Source organism: Sitophilus oryzae, unplaced genomic scaffold, assembly GCF_002938485.1.
Source record: "Sitophilus oryzae breed Bouriz unplaced genomic scaffold, Soryzae_2.0 scaffold_41_pilon_pilon, whole genome shotgun sequence".
Taxonomy (NCBI): domain Eukaryota; kingdom Metazoa; phylum Arthropoda; class Insecta; order Coleoptera; family Curculionidae; genus Sitophilus; species Sitophilus oryzae.
This window is the reverse complement of record NW_022146996.1, coordinates 2,264,713-2,285,800: the sequence shown is the minus strand read 5'-3', so window position 1 is coordinate 2,285,800 and position 21,088 is coordinate 2,264,713. Positions and strand designations below refer to the sequence as shown.

At 33.2% G+C, this 21,088-nt stretch overlaps 1 protein-coding gene across 1 annotated transcript in view; it reads right to left on the bottom strand.

Moving 5' to 3' along the window:
* Positions 1-7,736: 7,736 nt before the first annotated feature.
* LOC115885764 (gustatory and odorant receptor 22-like) overlaps positions 7,737-21,088 on the bottom strand; it is a 47,313-nt gene continuing 33,961 nt past the window's right edge. Inside the window, exons 4-8 of the mRNA XM_030904775.1 lie at positions 20,127-20,365; positions 14,495-14,644; positions 8,123-8,332; positions 7,941-8,030; positions 7,737-7,890 (exon numbers count right to left, since the gene is read on the bottom strand). Of these exons, the coding sequence (XP_030760635.1) occupies positions 7,816-7,890; positions 7,941-8,030; positions 8,123-8,332; positions 14,495-14,644; positions 20,127-20,365 (764 nt within the window). The 3' untranslated portion in view covers positions 7,737-7,815. The remainder of the gene's footprint in view (positions 7,891-7,940; positions 8,031-8,122; positions 8,333-14,494; positions 14,645-20,126; positions 20,366-21,088) is intronic.

Here is a 21,088-nt window from a genome sequence, read left to right as displayed (position 1 = left end):
ATAGTCCAGGAAGTGTTACCAGTTTCTTATAACTAGTAATGTTTCTTCTAACCATACAAGAAATATTTGTGGATGCGATTAAGAAGAATACAATTACCTACAATTAAGAAGATTACAATTTTTATGTTTATATACTGTTAGCTTATGTTTTAAATAAAGAGTTTTGTAGAATTTTAAAATTGGAATTTAAAAGAGTGGAAAGTGCAGTATTAGCTCCAGTCTTAGTACCACTGAGCTTATTTTCATTTACAAGCCCTGCAGTTAAGAAACTTTTGGGATGGAAACAAGGTGACGAGGAGGAATAGTGGGACCAGCGGTAGATAGTTCAGTAAAAAAAGTTGAAAAAACGTAAAGGTGCTATAGATGATTTAGAAAGGACTTCTTCTTGCCATTCCAACAAATATTGGAACCAAATATGCCTATAATATGAGATATTTATGGAATGGTTTTAATTCGCCCCACATCAGCCTTAGCTCTCACATATCTAATCTATATAGTCCAGGAAGTGTTACCAGTTTCCTATAACTAGTAATGTTTCTTCTAACCATACAAGAAATATTTGTGGATGCGATTAAGAAGAATACAATTACCTACAATTAAGAAGATTACAATTTTTATGTTTATATACTGTTAGCTTATGTTTTAAATAAAGAGTTTTGTAGAATTTTAAATTTGAAGTTAAAAGAGTGGAAAGTGCAGTATTAGCTCCAGTCTTAGTACCACTGATGAACAGCTTATTTTCATTTACAAGCCCTGCAGTTAAGAAACTTTTGGGATGGAAACAAGGTGACGAGGAGGAATAGTGGGACCAGCGGTAGATAGTTCAGTAAAAAGTTGAAAAACGTAAAGGTGCTATAGATGATTTAGAAAGGACTTCTTCTTGCCATTCCAACAAATATTGGAACCAAATATGCCTATAATATGAGATATTTATGGAATGGTTTTAACTCGCCCCACATCAGCCTTAGCTCTCACATATCTAATCTATATAGTCCAGGAAGTGTTACCAGTTTCTTATAACTAGTAATGTTTCTTCTAACCATACAAGAAATATTTGTGGATGCGATTAAGAAGAATACAATTACCTACAATTAAGAAGATTACAATTTTTATGTTTATATACTGTTAGCTTATGTTTTAAATAAAGAGTTTTGTAGAATTTTAAAATTGGAAGTTAAAAGAGTGGAAAGTGCAGTATTAGCTCAGTCTTAGTACCACTGATGAACAGCTTATTTTCATTTACAAGCCCTGCAGTTAAGAAACTTTTGGGATGGAAACAAGGTGACGAGGAGGAGGAATAGTGGGACCAGCGGTAGATAGTTCAGTAAAAAGTTGAAAAACGTAAAGGTGCTATAGATGATTTAGAAAGGACTTCTTCTTGCCATTCCAACAAATATTGGAACCAAACATGCCTATAATATGAGATATTTATGGAATGGTTTTAATTCGCCCCACATCAGCCTTAGCTCTCACATATCTAATCTATATAGTCCAGGAAGTGTTACCAGTTTCCTATAACTAGTAATGTTTCTTCTAACCATACAAGAAATATTTGTGGATGCGATTAAGAAGAATACAATTACCTACAATTAAGAAGATTACAATTTTTATGTTTACATACTGTTAGCTTATGTTTTAAATAAAGAGTTTTGTAGAATTTTAAAATTGGAATTTAAAAAGAGTGGAAAGTGCAGTATTAGCTCCAGTCTTAGTACCACTGTGAACAGCTTATTTTCATTTACAAGCCCTGCAGTTAAGAAACTTTTGGGATGGAAACAAGGTGACGAGGAGGAATAGTGGGACCAGCGGTAGATAGTTCAGTAAAAAAGTTGAAAAACGTAAAGGTGCTATAGATGATTTAGAAAGGACTTCTTCTTGCCATTCCAACAAATATTGGAACCAAATATGCCTATAATATGAGATATTTATGGAATGGTTTTAACTCGCCCCACATCAGCCTTAGCTCTCACATATCTAATCTATATAGTCCAGGAAGTGTTACCAGTTTCTTATAACTAGTAATGTTTCTTCTAACCATACAAGAAATATTTGTGGATGCGATTAAGAAGAATACAATTACCTACAATTAAGAAGATTACAATTTTTATGTTTATATACTGTTAGCTTATGTTTTAAATAAAGAGTTTTGTAGAATTTTAAAATTGGAAGTTAAAAGAGTGGAAAGTGCAGTATTAGCTCCAGTCTTAGTACCACTGATGAACAGCTTATTTTCATTTACAAGCCCTGCAGTTAAGAAACTTTTGGGATGGAAACAAGGTGACGAGGAGGAATAGTGGGACCAGCGGTAGATAGTTCAGTAAAAAGTTGAAAAACGTAAAGGTGCTATAGATGATTTAGAAAGGACTTCTTCTTGCCATTCCAACAAATATTGGAACCAAATATGCCTATAATATGAGATATTTATGGAATGGTTTTAACTCGCCCCACATCAGCCTTAGCTCTCACATATCTAATCTATATAGTCCAGGAAGTGTTACCAGTTTTCTTATAACTAGTAATGTTTCTTCTAACCATACAAGAAATATTTGTGGATGCGATTAAGAAGAATACAATTACCTACAATTAAGAAGATTACAATTTTTATGTTTATATACTGTTAGCTTATGTTTTAAATAAAGAGTTTTGTAGAATTTTAAAATTGGAAGTTAAAAGAGTGGAAAGTGCAGTATTAGCTCCAGTCTTAGTACCACTGATGAACAGCTTATTTTCATTTACAAGCCCTGCAGTTAAGAAACTTTTGGGATGGAAACAAGGTGACGAGGAGGAATAGTGGGACCAGCGGTAGATAGTTCAGTAAAAAGTTGAAAAAACGTAAAGGTGCTATAGATGATTTAGAAAGGACTTCTTCTTGCCATTCCAACAAATATTGGAACCAAACATGCCTATAATATGAGATATTTATGGAATGGTTTTAATTCGCCCCACATCAGCCTTAGCTCTCACATATCTAATCTATATAGTCCAGGAAGTGTTACCAGTTTCCTATAACTAGTAATGTTTCTTCTAACCATACAAGAAATATTTGTGGATGCGATTAAGAAGAATACAATTACCTACAATTAAGAAGATTACAATTTTTATGTTTACATACTGTTAGCTTATGTTTTAAATAAAGAGTTTTGTAGAATTTTAAAATTGGAATTTAAAAGAGTGGAAAGTGCAGTATTAGCTCCAGTCTTAGTACCACTGATGAACAGCTTATTTTCATTTACAAGCCCTGCAGTTAAGAAACTTTTGGGATGGAAACAAGGTGACGAGGAGGAATAGTGGGACCAGCGGTAGATAGTTCAGTAAAAAGTTGAAAAACGTAAAGGTGCTATAGATGATTTAGAAAGGACTTCTTCTTGCCATTCCAACAAATATTGGAACCAAATATGCCTATAATATGAGATATTTATGGAATGGTTTTAACTCGCCCCACATCAGCCTTAGCTCTCACATATCTAATCTATATAGTCCAGGAAGTGTTACCAGTTTCTTATAACTAGTAATGTTTCTTCTAACCATACAAGAAATATTTGTGGATGCGATTAAGAAGAATACAATTACCTACAATTAAGAAGATTACAATTTTTATGTTTATATACTGTTAGCTTATGTTTTAAATAAAGAGTTTTGTAGAATTTTAAAATTGGAAGTTAAAGAGTGGAAAGTGCAGTATTAGCTCCAGTCTTAGTACCATGATGAACAGCTTATTTTCATTTACAAGCCCTGCAGTTAAGAAACTTTTGGGATGGAAACAAGGTGACGAGGAGGAATAGTGGGACCAGCGGTAGATAGTTCAGTAAAAAAGTTGAAAAACGTAAAGGTGCTATAGATGATTTAGAAAGGACTTCTTCTTGCCATTCCAACAAATATTGGAACCAAACATGCCTATAATATGAGATATTTATGGAATGGTTTTAATTCGCCCCACATCAGCCTTAGCTCTCACATATCTAATCTATATAGTCCAGGAAGTGTTACCAGTTTCCTATAACTAGTAATGTTTCTTCTAACCATACAAGAAATATTTGTGGATGCGATTAAGAAGAATACAATTACCTACAATTAAGAAGATTACAATTTTTATGTTTACATACTGTTAGCTTATGTTTTAAATAAAGAGTTTTGTAGAATTTTAAAATTGGAATTTAAAAGAGTGGAAAGTGCAGTATTAGCTCCAGTCTTAGTACCACTGATGAACAGCTTATTTTCATTTACAAGCCCTGCAGTTAAGAAACTTTTGGGATGGAAACAAGGTGACGAGGAGGAATAGTGGGACCAGCGGTAGATAGTTCAGTAAAAAAGTTGAAAAACGTAAAGGTGCTATAGATGATTTAGAAAGGACTTCTTCTTGCCATTCCAACAAATATTGGAACCAAATATGCCTATAATATGAGATATTTATGGAATGGTTTTAACTCGCCCCACATCAGCCTTAGCTCTCACATATCTAATCTATATAGTCCAGGAAGTGTTACCAGTTTCTTATAACTAGTAATGTTTCTTCTAACCATACAAGAAATATTTGTGGATGCGATTAAGAAGAATACAATTACCTACAATTAAGAAGATTACAATTTTTATGTTTACATACTGTTAGCTTATGTTTTAAATAAAGAGTTTTGTAGAATTTTAAAATTGGAATTTAAAAGAGTGGAAATTGCAGTATTAGCTCCAGTCTTAGTACCACTGATGAACAGCTTATATTCATTTACAAGCCCTGCAGTTACACAAAACTTTTGGGATGGAAACAAGGTGACGAGGAGGAATAGTGGGACCAGCGGTAGATAGTTTAGTAAAAAAGTTGAAAAACGTAAAGGTGCTATAGATGATTTAGAAAGGACTTAAGTATAAAGGTTATTCTGGTTTGGTTATTTAATTAAATTATTCTGGGTGCCGGGCCACAGCGGCATCCAAGGCAACGAAAAAGCCGATGAACTAGCTAGGCAAGGATCATCGGCATCTTATCTTGGTCCAGAGCCAGTACTGCGAATACCCAAATGTATGGCCCGTAGTGCACTAAAACTCTGGATCAAGGAAAAGCAAAAAGTCCACTTGAGAAACAGACAGGGGCACAGGCACAGCAAGGCTTTTATCCAAGGACCTAGCTCTAAAACCGCAAAAGAACTGCTAATGCTTAGCAGGAATAAAGTGCGGATTACAACAGGCCTCTTGACAGGACACATGGCTGTCAAGTGTTATCTGAACAAGCTCAACCTGTATCAAGGAAGTCTTTGTTGCAGACTCTGCGATAAAGATCCTGAAACAACGGAGCACATAATATGTCATTGCGAGGCTCTGGATCGCAAGCGACACTCTTTATTTGGGAAAGCTAGGCTAGAACCGGAGGAACTATGCTCCCCCATCCTATCAAGGACCTGCATAAGCTAGTGCAGGGCACAGGGATAGGAGAATGGGTGCAGATATAGAAGGGGGACAAACACAATAGGCCTCACAGGTTGCAGTGTTTCCGGCAGAGGACCGCCCCTTGTTATGGAAAAAGAAGGTTATTCTGGGTAACTAAATAGATGCGCGGCTATCCCTAGAAGTTTCGATGGAAGACTGCAGGTTTGTAATTTTTGAGGTGAAACTTCTTTACGCGATTTGTGACAGTGATTCAAATTATTTATTGATTTTTTATTTTCGCTTATGAAACTATTTGTTACACGTAAAAAACTATTTATTATACGCAAAAAGCTATGTTAAAAAGCTTTTTTCACCTAAAAAAAAATAGAAAGGATTTTAAGTTTTTCTAAAAAACAATTTTTTTCATATAAAAAACTATTTGTTACACGTAAAAAACTATTTATTATACGCAAAAAACTTTATTATACGCTTCTGTTGCAGATTTCTCATAGGAAAGGGTTGCCTCATGTAATATACTGCCGCGCATCGAGGTGGCCTGATTTACAGAGCCACAACCAATTAAACCCCTTACAAATAGGCCAATACCCATATGCATCAATCATTATATAATAATAATAGCTCCCTTATATAGCGTTTAACGCCTTGGGAGTAGCAAGGTACAGCTTGCCATAGTAGAGCCGTTCGGTATACAAGGAAGGTAATGTGGCTAGCACTACGCTTCAACCGCCTATTATTACCTCAGGATTAATTGAATCCCAAGTACTCATTTAAGGCTGAGTCGACCTAGGTACCTAAACTATTTTTATAAAAATAGTCGGCTGATCAAATGCCGGGTGTGGGAATCGAACCCACACCTTGAGATTGGTAGACGAGAGCCTGTACCTCTACGCCACCGGGCACCTATCAATCATTATTATTATAATTATAAAAGAGTGGAAAGAGCAGTATTAGCTCCAGTCTTGGTACCACTGATAAACAGCTTATTTTTATTTACAACCCCTGCAGTTAAAAAAAACTTTTGAGATGGAAACGTATATTATGTGCTATAGATGATTTAGAGAACTTTAAGAAGTTGTTCTACAGCTAGGTAAATGCGTGATTATCCCTAGAAATTTGGATGGAAGACTGCAGCTTTGTATTTTTTTATATAGCTATACGAATATTGATCCAATGTTAACAATGGTTACTTCTGTTGTAGATTTATCATGAATATAATACGTAACCATACTGGGTACACTTACTAAGTACACAGTATGCACTTAGTACGTTTACTAAATACACACATTAGTAACCGCATCATAATAATCTTGTACCATTTATTATTGCCATACCAACAAATATTTGAATCAAATATGCCTTTAATATGAGATACTTATGGAATGCTTTTAATTCGTCCCACATCAGCCTTAGCTCTCACATATCTAATCTATATAGTCCAGGAAGTGTTACCAGTTTCTTATAACTAATAGTGTTTCTTCTAACTATACTAGAAATATTTGGGGATGCGATTAAGAAGATTACAATTTTTATGTTTACATACTGTTAGCTTATGTTTGAAATAAAAAGTTTTGTAGAATTTTACCAAGTTTTGTTTAGTTTTACCTAGTTTACAGTATAGATATTAATTTTACAGTATCAAGAAAGTAAGAAGGCCATTTCTGGACGCTCTGAGTAGAAGGTCATATCATATGACAACTTTTGACATTTTCGAATATAGTTTATTTGAAATTGCAATATGCGATCCATAACGACAATTTTACCCGAAATACCAAGTGTGTGGTATCAAATTATTCGTAAAAATGCTATTTCCAAATATGCTAATCAGCCACCCTCGTTCCATTTGAAAAAAAAATAAGTTATGATTAAAATACGATTTGGGCATCTTTTAACCGACTAGGACAAGACACTAAAAACATTAGACGATCAAACTTATTTTTCCAAGGCCCCTTGATTAAAAATTAGTGTTTTTAATACTGCCATGGCACTCTAGATTGAAATTTAAAATACAATTTTGTTTTAAACGAAATTGTCAAAAGTTGACATATGATTTTGATGTCGAATATGTCATTTTATTCTGAGTAATAGAAAAAAGTACGGAGGGTGCCATTTAAAAATCAAAAGTTGTAGTCATTTCCGGTGAAACAGGAAGTAGTCGAAAAGAATTGGATACGTCAATCAATTTTAATTTATCATATATACTAACATACCTACCAAATCTCGTTTTTTTATCTGAAAAAATAAAAAAGTTATGGGGGGTGAGTCACTTTTGAGACACACCCGGTATACATAAATCTTTAAACTGTTTTAAAAAAAATAAATATTTCCTATACACTCCCTTTAATAATTGATAATAAACAACAATCTTGCGGTATTATTTTAGCAAATTTATTATTATACATATTTTATTAACATATTCAGTAAACATTTTATTTGTTCAAGTGTTCAACCTTTGAGGCTAACCAAGCTAATCTTGAATTGCAGCAATACAATAAGGTATATAGCAATAGTAGCAATACTCTACAAATTAAAATTATTAGAAGAGTGTATGTTAAATAATCGATACTTACTGAAGTAATTAGTTCTCTATTTACTACTGTATAGCCTCTTAAAGATACTTTGGGTGGATTCATCTGGATTGCTACCAAAAACAACTGAATCTGAAACAAAAGGAAGTAGTTAGACGAATTAGAAGCCCGTGGTTTTATAGGCTACATAAAACGTGGTATTACTACAACGGGGACGTTGTTACCTCTTTAATAGCACTTTGGTCAATACTGTTTAAATTGACTTCCATTAAAGACCATTGAACTCTATCAGCAATGTTGGCTGATGCTTGATGTGAACAGTCGCAAAATATAAATAGCAATACAATGCAATATACAGCATCAACTAGAAGTCCGATTTCTTTAAATGTGAATTTTATTCCATGGTCCACGATTTCAGATGTAAAACCATAAAGCTGGAAATACTCTAATTATGTATCTGTTATGTACAATCTATTCAACAATAGAATTCTGACAGTGGCAGTTGTTGTCAGTCATTTTAATTTAAATATAAATCATTTTTTCCTGTCATTTTTTTGATGTCGTTTGTCGAAATCGTCTATTCTTTCCTTGGATAGACTTTGTCGATCAGACATAACTTATATTCACAAGGATGAAACCTTAGGCTTTCAGTTGTGCTCTCACGTGCTTTGAATACCGACGTGTTTGTGGGGTTTGCCCTGTGACACCTTGGCAGATACCAGGTGAGAAAGGTAACTAAAAGAAATAAATGAACTTTACTTATTTTTACATGTCTGATTTTTACATATGTTATCAAGACAGTTATTATAAAGTTATATTTAACCAGTCAGACAGATTGTAATGACCAAACATCCTCTAAACACAAAAATTATTCAACCGTGACTATGAGCGCGGGACAACCGTAACTATGCGTTTCCGAGTAAAGTATTTAAATATTTAAAAATACTTGCTGCTTTCGATATAATATTTTTTCATCTCTATTTAAATAATATTAGCTTATTTATTAAAGTAATAATTAATAATTATTAAAGTAAATTAATTTATTGCATATAAACTACTCATACTACTCAAAACAATACCATATTTTCTAAAAAAATATTAATTTGAAAAAAGACACCTTGAATTCTCTGACTTACGTTTTTAAATAGTTTGGATACTGTTTGGAAATAATGAAAACTAAGCCTGGGAGTGATTTGCAATTCTTAGTCGGCTGACTATTTAGTTGCAGATTTCTAACCAATATAATTCTTGTGGAGCCGCGCTCACATGCAATCAAATAGCCGGCCGATCGACTCCATAAGTATGTATTGTTTTCACTTCTACAACTAATCGTCTTTAAATAGAAATGCAAAAATATTAAATCGAAAGCAGTACCTAACTATTTTTAAAGTATTTAAATACTTTACTCGGAAACGCATAGTTCTCCCGCGCTCATAGTCACGGCTGAATAATTTTTTGTTTAGAGGATGTTTGGTCATTACAATCTGTCTGACTGATTAAATATAACTTTACTAGCGTGTACCAGCGACTTCGTTCGCGTCGAATTAATCATTTGTAATGGTGATGATAAAGCAAAGCAAGAATTTCCATTAACATACAAACTGGATAAAATTTTCTCACATTTATGTCAGCATGAGAAAAAACAATATGGCGATATTATTATATAACTTGGTAATATTTGAGGGGTAGTTTCATCTCGTTTGAATTTGACTTTCGAAAAATCCGTTTGCCAAAAATAAGCTTTTTAGGTCAAGCAGTTTAAGCAGAATCGTGGTTAAGAAATTACCCAACTTTTTGGAACACCCTGTATGATTTTTTAAAAATTTCAAAATATGTAAAAAATCCAAATAAATTATGTTTGTCTAAGCGTTTTCCCGAAAGACCCGTTTTTTAAATAACAAATATTGTAATATTTGAGGGGCGTTTTCACCCTCTTGGAATTTGAGATTCGAGAAACCCCTTCTTATCGAACCTCTACACCCCACAGTCAATCCGTTTGCCAAAAATCAGCTTTAAACGTCAAGCAGTTTAAGCAGAATCGTGATTACTCAATGGTCATATTTTATGAAACACTCTCTATAAATTTATAAAAAATCTTAAAATATGTAAAACAACAAAATAAAATATACGTGTTTAAGAGTTTTTCCGAAAAACTCACCGGTTTTTAAATAAAAAATATTTTAATATTTGAGGGATAGTTTCACCCCCTTAGAATTCGAGTTTCGAAAAATACCTTCTTATCAATCGAACCTCTACACCCTAAAGTCAATCTGTTTTCCAAAAATCAGCTTTTTACGTCAAGCGCTTTAAGCAGGATCGTGATTAATCAATGACCAGATTTTGCGAAACACACTGTATACATTTTTAAAAAATCTTAAAATGTGTAAAAAAAAACAAAATAAAATATACGTGTTTAAGCGTTTTTTCGGAAACTTGACCGTTTTTTAAATAAAAAATATTGTAATATTTGAGGGGTGGTTTCACCCTCTGGGAACTGGAATTTCGAAAAATCCCTTCTTATCGAACCTCTACACCCTAGAATCAACCTGTATGCCAAAATTGAGCTTCTTACGTTGAGTGGTTTGAGCAGGATCGTGATTAATCAGTATGTCAGTCACTTAAGAATTTTATATATTAGTATACATAATAGCTGTCTTAATAACATATGTAAAAATCAGTTCATTTATTTCTTTTAGTTATCTTTCTCACCTGGTATCTCACAAGGTGTCACAGGGCGAAACTCATAAACACACTGGTATTCAAAGCACATGAGAGCACTACTGAAAGCCTAATGGTGCGTTTAGACTTGAGCACGCACGAGCTGAGCGTGCGCGCACGGCATTCGTTCGCGCTCTCGGCTCCGTTCAAATTAAAAACTTATTTTTCGACGAATGAAGTGATCCATTTGTGCGCGCACAGCAGAGTTGTGTTGGCGAAAATAATGGACAACCAAGAAATAGTTGAGGCTGCAGTCATTGTTATGCACATCTTAATTATTAAAAAGAACAAAAATCGAAAACATCGTCGCTGGTGACAAACCCAAATTTTTAGAAATCGATATAATTTACTGCAACAACTCACGCTTCGTCCTACGTGGGAGACAAAAGCGAGCGATTCGGGCGGTGCGAGCGACGATGTATTTATCAAACAACGTTTTCTTACGAAGGTGTCCTAGGTAGGAGAGTCGCGCGACTGAAGCGGCATCGTAGGCAATTCAAATATGTCGTGCTAGTTGCGCTTATCGCCCGCTGTTGTCGCACGCGTCGCTCGCTCGCTTTTGTCTCCCACGTAGGACGAAGCCTTAGTGTCTGAGGAGGGCTATGATCAGTTCAAAAACTTTACAAGAATGACCAGGCCCGACTTTGAATATTTACAAAATTTAATAACACCAAAAATTACGAACAAAAGATACAAATTTTAGAATAGCAATTTCATTAATATCGACATATTCAATATTAATTTTATTTACAAGGTTTTGCCATGCGTTATATTTTTTTGATTTTTTAATAATACAAAGAATGTTTAACATCCCATAATATAGGCAACTTTTCATATTTTTCAATTAATAATAACGAAGATTCATTGATCCACTCCATAATTTTAATAAAGAAAACGAAAAAAAAATTACACACGCACGCACGAACGCAGACAAAACAAATTGCCGGTCCAAATTGAGCGTTCGCGCACACATAAAATCCCTTTGAGCACAGACCAAAAACCGACACCAAACGGCTCACGTTCGCGGCTGCTCGCGCACAGACAGATTCGAAGTGAGCGTGCGCGCACAGCCGTTTACACTTGAGCATTCGCGGAGGATCAGTGCGTGCGTGCTCAAGTCTAAACGTTAATAAGGTTTCATCCTTGTGAAAATAAGTTATGTCTGATCGCTCTGGGATCTTACTCTATACAGGGTCCGGCAATAGTGCGTCGGGCATCTATAGCTCCTAGAATAAATAACTTGAGAATTTTGTATAACTTCAAACCCAAAGTATGTACCAAGATGTATTTCAGGAAAATATTTTAACTTCTATACGGTGGCTCAAAAAAGTGTGAGTGGATCTGGATGATTTTTTTTAAATGGAACACCCTGTATATTATTGCATTTTTGGCTTCCTTTCAGATCACTTTACATAATCCTAAGATATATGGGTATATATTTCGATAGTTTCAGAGATATTGAAAAATAAATCAAAAATATATATTTTTCAGCCCTTCTTAAAAAAATTATTAAAAATACAAGAACTGTTCTGAAATCTAACTGTTCTAACTATATTAGCTATTTACTTTAGATGGTCTGTTCTTACTTTGCTATAAATATGATAATCGTAAATCGTACAGGATGTTCAATATTCTACGCCAAACTTTCTAAAATATAAAATATTTTTTCTTTGTTTTTTAAATGGAACACCCTGTATATTATTCTTTTATTAGATGGAGAGCTAAAAAATGAACATTTTTTGTATTTAAAGTATTTCAAAATTTTTAATAGTTTTGCAGATACACGCAGTATTATTTCATATGGCGCTTACAATGGTAAAATACGTGAGAAAAATCATTGGGTGGCTTTGATAAAAATTTACTGTATAAAATGCCATATGAAATATAAAACCGCGAATATCTGGAAAACCGTTAAAATTTTTAAAATACTCTAAATGCAAAAAATGTTCATTTTTTAATTCTCCATCTTTTGAAAAAATAATATACCGGGTGTTCTATTTAAAAAACGAAGAAAAATTATTTTATATTTTAGAAAGTTTGGCGTAGAATTCTGAACATCCTGTATGATTTACGATTTCCATATTTATAGTAAAGTAAGTACAGACCATCTAAAGTAAATACCTAATACAGTTTTGATTTCAGAGCAGTTCTTGTATTATTAATAATTTTTTTAAAAAAGGGTGAAAAATATAAATTTTTTATTTATTTATTAATATCTCTGAAACTATCAAAATATGTTTACTCATATCTTAGATGTAAAGTGATCTGAAAGGAAGCCAAAAATGCAATAATATACAGGGTGTTCCATTTAAAAAAAATCATTCCGATCCACTCACACTTTTTGATCCACCCTATAGAAGTTAAAATATTTTCCTGAAATACATCCTCGTACATACCTTGGATTTACACTGAAATAAAATTCTCAAGTTTTTTATTCTAAGAGCTACAAATGCCCGACGCACTAATGCCGGACCCTGTATATTATTCATTAATATCATATATCAAAACCTAAACACACAATATTTATTTATTACATTATTATATATTTATTAAAAGAACGACTATTTACGAAAAATTGATATTATTAAAGTTATAAGCAAAAAAATACAAAATCCAGTTTTTCAATTTCTTGCATTTTTCTCATGTTCTGTCCCGAAATTTTGTTGAATTTTAGCACCCCAAAAAACATAATAAATACAAGAAATTAGAACTACCCCACTGAGCGACACTGAGACACAAGTGGCTAATGTGTCGTATAATCCTATATTATTTATTAAAGACTAGGGAGTAATTAAATTATTTAAATCGTTAAGATATCTACATATATACAGGGTGTCCCAATATTCCATGGACATATAGAACTACTAGGTATGTATTTTTAGAATCAAAATAACTTCATTGGACACAACTTACCTCTATACAAAAGTGCTTCGTTTATCCGTTAGAGGGAACCAAACTCTCAAAAAATAAACACATTTTTTCAGATAATTTAAAAACCGTTATCCCGATTTGAATGAGATTTTGGGTGTCTATGATTTACTAAGTGCTTTAACGTTTGGCTGTCACAAAAATGAAGAGAAAGTACGAGGAGGGTGAAAACTACCCCCATCCCTACGTAAATTTTAATATAAATATTTTTCAACTCAACCGAGGACCGATTTTTTTTCGTAGAATGGTCCTTCTAGTATTGGCTACATTTCTTGTCTCTTGTAAAAAAAAAACGCCATCCGCATCATTTGAGAAAAAAAAATATTTTTCCGAAGCTGACTTTCAAAAAATGTTTTTTGTCACATCAAGCTATGGAGGCGAATAAAATCTATTATGCTTTAATATTCTAGTTGGCGAAAATATGAAATTTTATATTAGTATCTAGCATAAATTATATTTGAAAACAAGCTTCATAAAAGCTTAAAAAATAAATAAAATACTCCAAAAATTATTTTCTCAAAAAAATTATGCGATGTGGCGTTTTTTACAAGGGACAAAAAATATAGTAAATACTAAAATAACCATTTTACGAAAAAAATCGGTCTCGTCGGTTGAGTTGGAAAATATTTATGCTAAAATTTATGTAGGGGTGGGGGTAGTTTTCACCTCATCCGTACTTTTTCTTGATTTTTGTGAAAGTGAAATGTTAAAGCACTTAGCAAAACATAGACACCTAAAATCTCATTCAAGTCGGGATAAAGGTTCTTAAAATATCTGAAAAAAATGTGTTTATTTTTTTAAAGTTTGTTGTTCTCTAGCGGACAAACGAAGCACTTTTGTATAGAGGTAACTTGTGTCCAGTGAACTTATTTTGATTCCAAAAATACGTAGTAGTTCTATGTCCACAGAATATTGGGACATCCTGTGTAGAGTCCTACGAATTACTTTACCGATATAGTTATATTTGCCATCATAAAAAGTGAGTACGTAGAATATGTCCGGGCATAAGCATTCCCAAGTCGTTGCAATATCTCACTAAGTTCCAGCCATAGAATTCGGTAATGTTTTATGATGTAATCAGCGCAGTAATTATCAATATCCTACAAAAGTCATATGTAATATTTTTTTTATTTCTTAACACATTACTAATTATTCTAATTAATACATTTTTATGGCGTATTAAAATATCTACATTTGAATTAGCCTATTAACACAATACGATTTTTACATTGATTAATAATACCGTGTTATAAAAAAAAAACGGTGTCAAAGACGACCTATGTCTATGATAATTTTAGCGAAGTTGTTCTCTAAATGTCATTTACTAACAGCTGACATAAAAATATTAAATATAGAAAAACTAGAAAAGAGTAGAATGTTTCCAGACACAAAAAATTATTTCCAAAAAAAATGTGACTATTTTGGTGATCGATACTTGAATTTTTTAACGAGGCGTAGCCCAATTGAAAGATTAGTCGAGATCACCGTTTTTCTACAAACATCACCATTTCTACAAACATTAAAATCGGGATATCCCTAAAAATTATTATTATTATAAATAAAATCTTCGACAGTGGTCGAGGGATACGTCGAGGATTCTATCAACAATAAAATTCAAATATCAAATAAAATTTTAGAGAGTCAAATACCGGGATCAGGTACCTCTACATCAAAATTGGATAGTGTCTCAAGTCCCATAACTCAAGCTCAAAATCAGAACTATCTAGTTTGTGATTACATATTTTGGTTCGTGAACTGTTTATACTATTAATGTTAATATTGTAAATAATAACTAGAATATGCATTAGTGTTAAGTTTGATATTTGTTATTTGTTTATTCTTGAATATTTCGAAATAAATAATTAGTTATGATTTAGTTCTTCATTTTCAAAAAATCAAAGTTCCAAAATCCCACATAATTTACATGCAATGTGCGAAATAGGCATTTGCGCACCGTGTCATGGTAACGTAGGAAAATGAAAAAAAGTGTCACTTCGCACATTGCTGTCAATTCGCGAACCTTGTAATTTTTTGACGTTGTTTGTAGAAAAAAATTATTTTTACTCAATATAAAGGGTGGCCCGAACTATATTCCGGAAACTTCGGCAGCATATTCTGCAGATAAAAATAAATAAAAAAATTCGTATAAACTTATGTCCTTATGGCTTCGTTTCGGAGATCGAGGGTGTAAAAGTTTCATTTTTATTTCGATTTTTTCTATAGTCGATATTTGGGTAAAAATTGGTGTCTTGGTGTTTTTTGACATGAAAAATTTGATTTCGACGATAAAATACCCTTACTTGTAGGGGGCGCCACCTACATGATTTTAACTGTTTTAAAGAGTAGGGGAGAGTGGGCGAAGATGACGCACTTAAGGGCAAAGACTTGTATATTTTTAGCTATTAAAGACAGAAAAGCGAATTAGTGAGCAATAGAAAGTTCGGAGCGATATTTATCATCGTAATTATTAAAATCAATTTAATACTTTATTAAAAAGGGGCAATTTCTAATTCCATAAAAAGTAACACTGCGTCATCTTATCCAGTAGGTAAGGGTAAGATGACGCATTTAATAACAAGAAACAAAATCAAATAATATATCATAATTTAATTAATGAAATATATTTATTATTAATAACAGACTCAAATATTGCTTAATGGTATATGTATTTTATTTAAATTTCAAAACAAATATAATATAATGTAATTAAGATAACATCAGTTGAGTTAAAAAAGTAAGATGACATTAGAAACAAAATTAACGTCAAAACCAACATAAAAAACTTATTATCAAAAATGGCATCTATAATGCAAATGATATAATCGAAATAAACAACACAAAATAACATAAAATCCGAGAAATTATTAAATAACTCAGGATCTGCAGCTATCGCAAACAAAGCCTTCGACTGAATCGCAGTCAGTGCACGCCATGTGTGCCCAGTAACCGCAAATCGTGCATCTAAACCACATTTCTCTGTTCTTTCCGATATCTCCACAAATGACACATTTTTCGTGCTCCGAAACATCGCTCATATTATCTAGATCGTCATCGTCGTCAATTTCTTTTTCATCAAAACTGCTCGTCTCACTATCACTGTCCGGTAGCTTTGTTCTTTTTCTTTTGAGCTTCTTGTTTGTTTTCCTACTTTTTTTGGCAATATTTTTCTTTGCAGCATTTCTTGCTTTTTCATTCTTTTTTTGTTCTTTCTTTTCCAAATCATCTTTAAAGGGGGTGCTCGTTATTATCTGTGAATGTTGTTTTTCTCGCATATTCTTCCTAATAGTAGTTCCCTTTGCCTTTGGAATAGGCAAAACTTGTGCAACGGTGATAGGCTCTGGGTCGAAATATAATAATTGTTTTTCTGGGGGCGGTGATTGCCTACTAGTAGAGGGTTGGGGTGATTTTCTTTGCACTAGGGGTGCAGTAAAAGGTGTCCCATTACGTTGTGGTGAACCATACAGATTTTCTTCCTGAGAGCCAGAATTGAAGCTCTCAGCTGGAGTGAAGTCGTCGGTGAATTTTTCTGGATTTAGTGGAAATATTCCAGCAGCAGAAAAACCGGAAACTCCCTTTTCTACGTTTGCAACCTGTTCATATGCTAGCCTGAAAATTTTGGCAACATCGTAAGGCGCCAATTTATTTTCTTTTTGCTCATCGCTAATTTTACTTTTCAAAAATAAGTTGCATTGCCTACTGTAAGCGTTCTTCAGAGGCGCAAAAAAAGTCAGATCGAGCGGCTGCAACTTGTGCGAAGTATGAGGTGGAATGCTGACCATAACTATCCCGTGACTTTTGCAAAATTCGCAAATAGATAAGGATATATGGCTCGTATGGTTGTCTAATACTAATAGAACTGGATTATCAACAGACGATGATACTTTCGCCTGAAAGTGTTTAAGCCACATCATGAAAACTTGTTCATTGCTCCATCCATTTTTTGTGCAGGTATAAATTGCTCCACATGGTCCATTCCTTTCCAACTGAGGGCTCATTCTTAACCTCGGGAAAATAAATAATGGCGGCACAAAGCTACCTGTAGCATTCACGACACAAATAACCGTAATATTTTTTCCGCGTTCCCAAGAACAAATAGAACCAAATTGTTTAATACCTTCAGGTGCTAGTCTTTTGCTTACTTCCTTTGGGGTTGTAGAGTTTGTTGTAGAGCATCCTGTTTCGTCGACGTTATACATTCGATCAGGACCAAAATGATATTTATTTTGAATTTGTTCCAAGTTAGCGAAAAAATTACTAACTTCTCTTTTATTAAAAGCTGATACTCTGTTTACACTTGTAGCCTCTGACTTCCTCAACGAAATATCTGGATTTCTCTTTAGAAAATTTCTAAACCAATCTGGTCCAGCCATGGCTTGTTCATGGTTAAAGTTGTGTTTAATATTTTTCATCTCAGCATATTTATAAGCAGCTTGTCGGAGTTCTATAGCAGTTATTCCAAAAAATAATTTAGCAAGATGTTTAATATGATCAGCGATTTCTCGTTCTTGTGTTCTTGAAAATACTGGGGCTCGCCCAAGTGAGTCAGACTTGCTTTCTAAAATATTCTTCCTAATTTTAGCACGACGTCTTAGAGTTGCTTCGTGGATATCGAAACTTTTAGCTACCTCGCGAATTTTACGACCTTATTCTATAGCATTAAGTGCAGAAGTAAGAGCTTCTTCAGTAAATGACCGTCTTTCAGTTTTTCGTTTGTATTTACCCATCTGAAAGAAATACCACTCATAACAAATCTTTAGTTATGAACAAAAAGCATTTGTAGGCAAAGATGACGCAACTGAGGTAAAGATGACGCGCGTCATCTTTGCCACTTCGCCAAGCGTCATCTTAGCCAATTTGCAACAGACGAAAAAAATGGCCGAATCTACTTTTCATATAATCTATCACTAGTTCTAAAAGCTTAAGCTGATAGTCATGATCTAGACTACTTACGTTACTAAGAAAAAGTAAGTTTCTATGATAGACAAAACGTTTACACCGAATAGTTTTTGAACTAATTTTTACAGCACCTGACGTCCTTCACACTTTGGCGGCCATATAAAGACTGATTGACATCCGACTCGCTGCTAACTTCATAGGCGCGGTTGTGTTTACCTTATTGTTAATCTAAGTGTTTACCTAATAGGCACGCGTGGATAGAAAAATTAGTTTATAAACACGGCGTGACCGAAATGTTAACATGCGTCATCTTTCCAACTGCGTCATCTTAGCCGACTCTCCCCTAATAACTTTTCGTCCGTACCTGTATAAAACTATTGAGTGAAAAAATATTCATTTCCATAATTTTTTACGTAATAAAGGTCTCTTGGTAAAAATCACTACGAGCAACGTTACAGTACAGTGTTACAGTACAACGTTACAATTATACAGGGTGTCCCAATATTCCATGGACATAGAACTACAACGTATTTTTGGAATCAAAATAAGTTCATTGGACACAATTTACCTTATAAAAAGTGCTTTGTTTGGCTATTAGAGGGCATCAAACTTCAGAAAAATAGACACGTTTTTTAAGTTATTTTAAGAATCGTTATTTCAATTTGAATGAGGTTTGGGGTGCCTATGTTTTGGTAAGTGCTTTATTATTTGACATTCGCAAAAATCAAGAAAAAGTACGGGAAGTGTGAAAACTACCCCCACTCCTTCATAAATTTTAGTATTAATATTTTCTAACTACACCGACGACCGATTTTTTTTGTAAAATTGTCCCTCTAGTATTTACTACATTTTTTGTTTCTTGTAAAAAAGCGCCACTGTGTATACTTTTTGAGGAAAAAATATATTTTTCCGAAGCTGACTTCCAAAAAATGTTTCTTGGCACATCAAGCCCTACATAGCTTGAACTAAATCTGCATAAAATCTATTAGATATGCGTTAAATCTGGGTGGAAATTTTATGTTAGTATCACAAATGATATCTGACAATAAGCTTCATAAAAAGCTTAATGACAATAATCATTTGATCATAAATCAAAAAAATATAAATAAATTTTAAATTAATTAACATTCGGGTTTATTAAAGGGTTTATTTTTGATTGATGCCCTCTAACGGACAAACGAAGCACTTTTGTATAGAGGTAAATTATGTGCAATTAACTTATGTTGATTCAAGAAATATATTCCTAAAATAGAAATATATTCCTGAAATATATAATTATAAATAATTTTTTTTCTCAAAAAATATGCGATGTAGCGCTTTTTACAAGCGACAAAAAATGTAGTAAATACTAAGGGAACCATTTTACGTAACAGAAATTAGTCGTCGACGGAGTTGGAAAATACTTATACTAAAATTTATGTACGGGTGGGGGTAGTTTTCACCCTGTCCGTACAGTTTTCACCCAACCTCAAATCTCATTCAAGTCGGAATAACGGTTCTTAAAATATCTTAAAAAATGTGTTTATTTTTTTTAAAGTTTGATGCCCTCTAGCGGATAAACGAAGTACTTTTGTATAGAGGTAAATTGGATCCAATGAAATTACTTCGATTCCAAATATACATAGTAGTTTATGTCCATGGAATATTGGAACACCCTGTTCCAATATTGTGCTATAGCTTAAAAACCTTCTTAAAGCTTTCTGCCACTGCTGTACTAGCATTTCCAATTGCTCTGCAGTTAATATACCATAACGCACAATTCATATTAATCATTGTAATAATATGCAAATATCCGGTTGTATGGTAGAGAGTAAATCCTTCTAGTAGTACACTAAGGGTGAGAAGGAATCCTACTGCCAGAAATAAACAGCCCAGACTAATAACTCCAATAAGTGTACTTAAATATGGAAACTCCAAATCTTTACCTAGAAAATATAATGCCTAATTAATAAAGCTATAAATTAGTGATGAGCAAATGCTTATAGGCTTCGTGCATTTCAGTTGATTTCAACAAATTCCGACCGCAGCGCTTAAAGGTAAAAATCAGAAATTATCCATATACATATATAGTTCATGCCGCGCCGTTATGTTGCTCCCATTAAAATAATATTGAAATCGTGGTTTTGTCATAATAGGTATTTATATTTATATAAATATTTTTGGTATTTTTTTTATATATTTTTTAATATTTTTTGTAGTAAAAAATAAGTGAAAAAGAATTCGAACTAGGCGTCGTGTTGTGTTGTGACACATTTCAAATGTTAATAAAATTGCCGAAAAAATGGTAATGCATAAAGAAGATCTTAATTAGCGTTACTAGAAAAACCGGTGATTAAAAAACTATGCTCGCTACCGTAGTTGAACTCACCTAAAAAGTTTTTTAACTAAAATAATAAATTATAATACAAGTTAGACCTTCTGAAGATATCAAAATATTTACTTTTTTATTTTTATTTTTAGAATTTTCACAAATTATACTTCCTAACACTTTTAGAATAATTAAATAATGAATTTTTGGTATACTTGGTATTTAAATCCGTGTATTTGTATATGCTAGTTTTTACCGATATTCTCCGATGATGTCAGCACCGGCGCCGCGGACAATGCACCAAGCCAAAGTTTACAGAATAATATTTTATTCTGTAAAC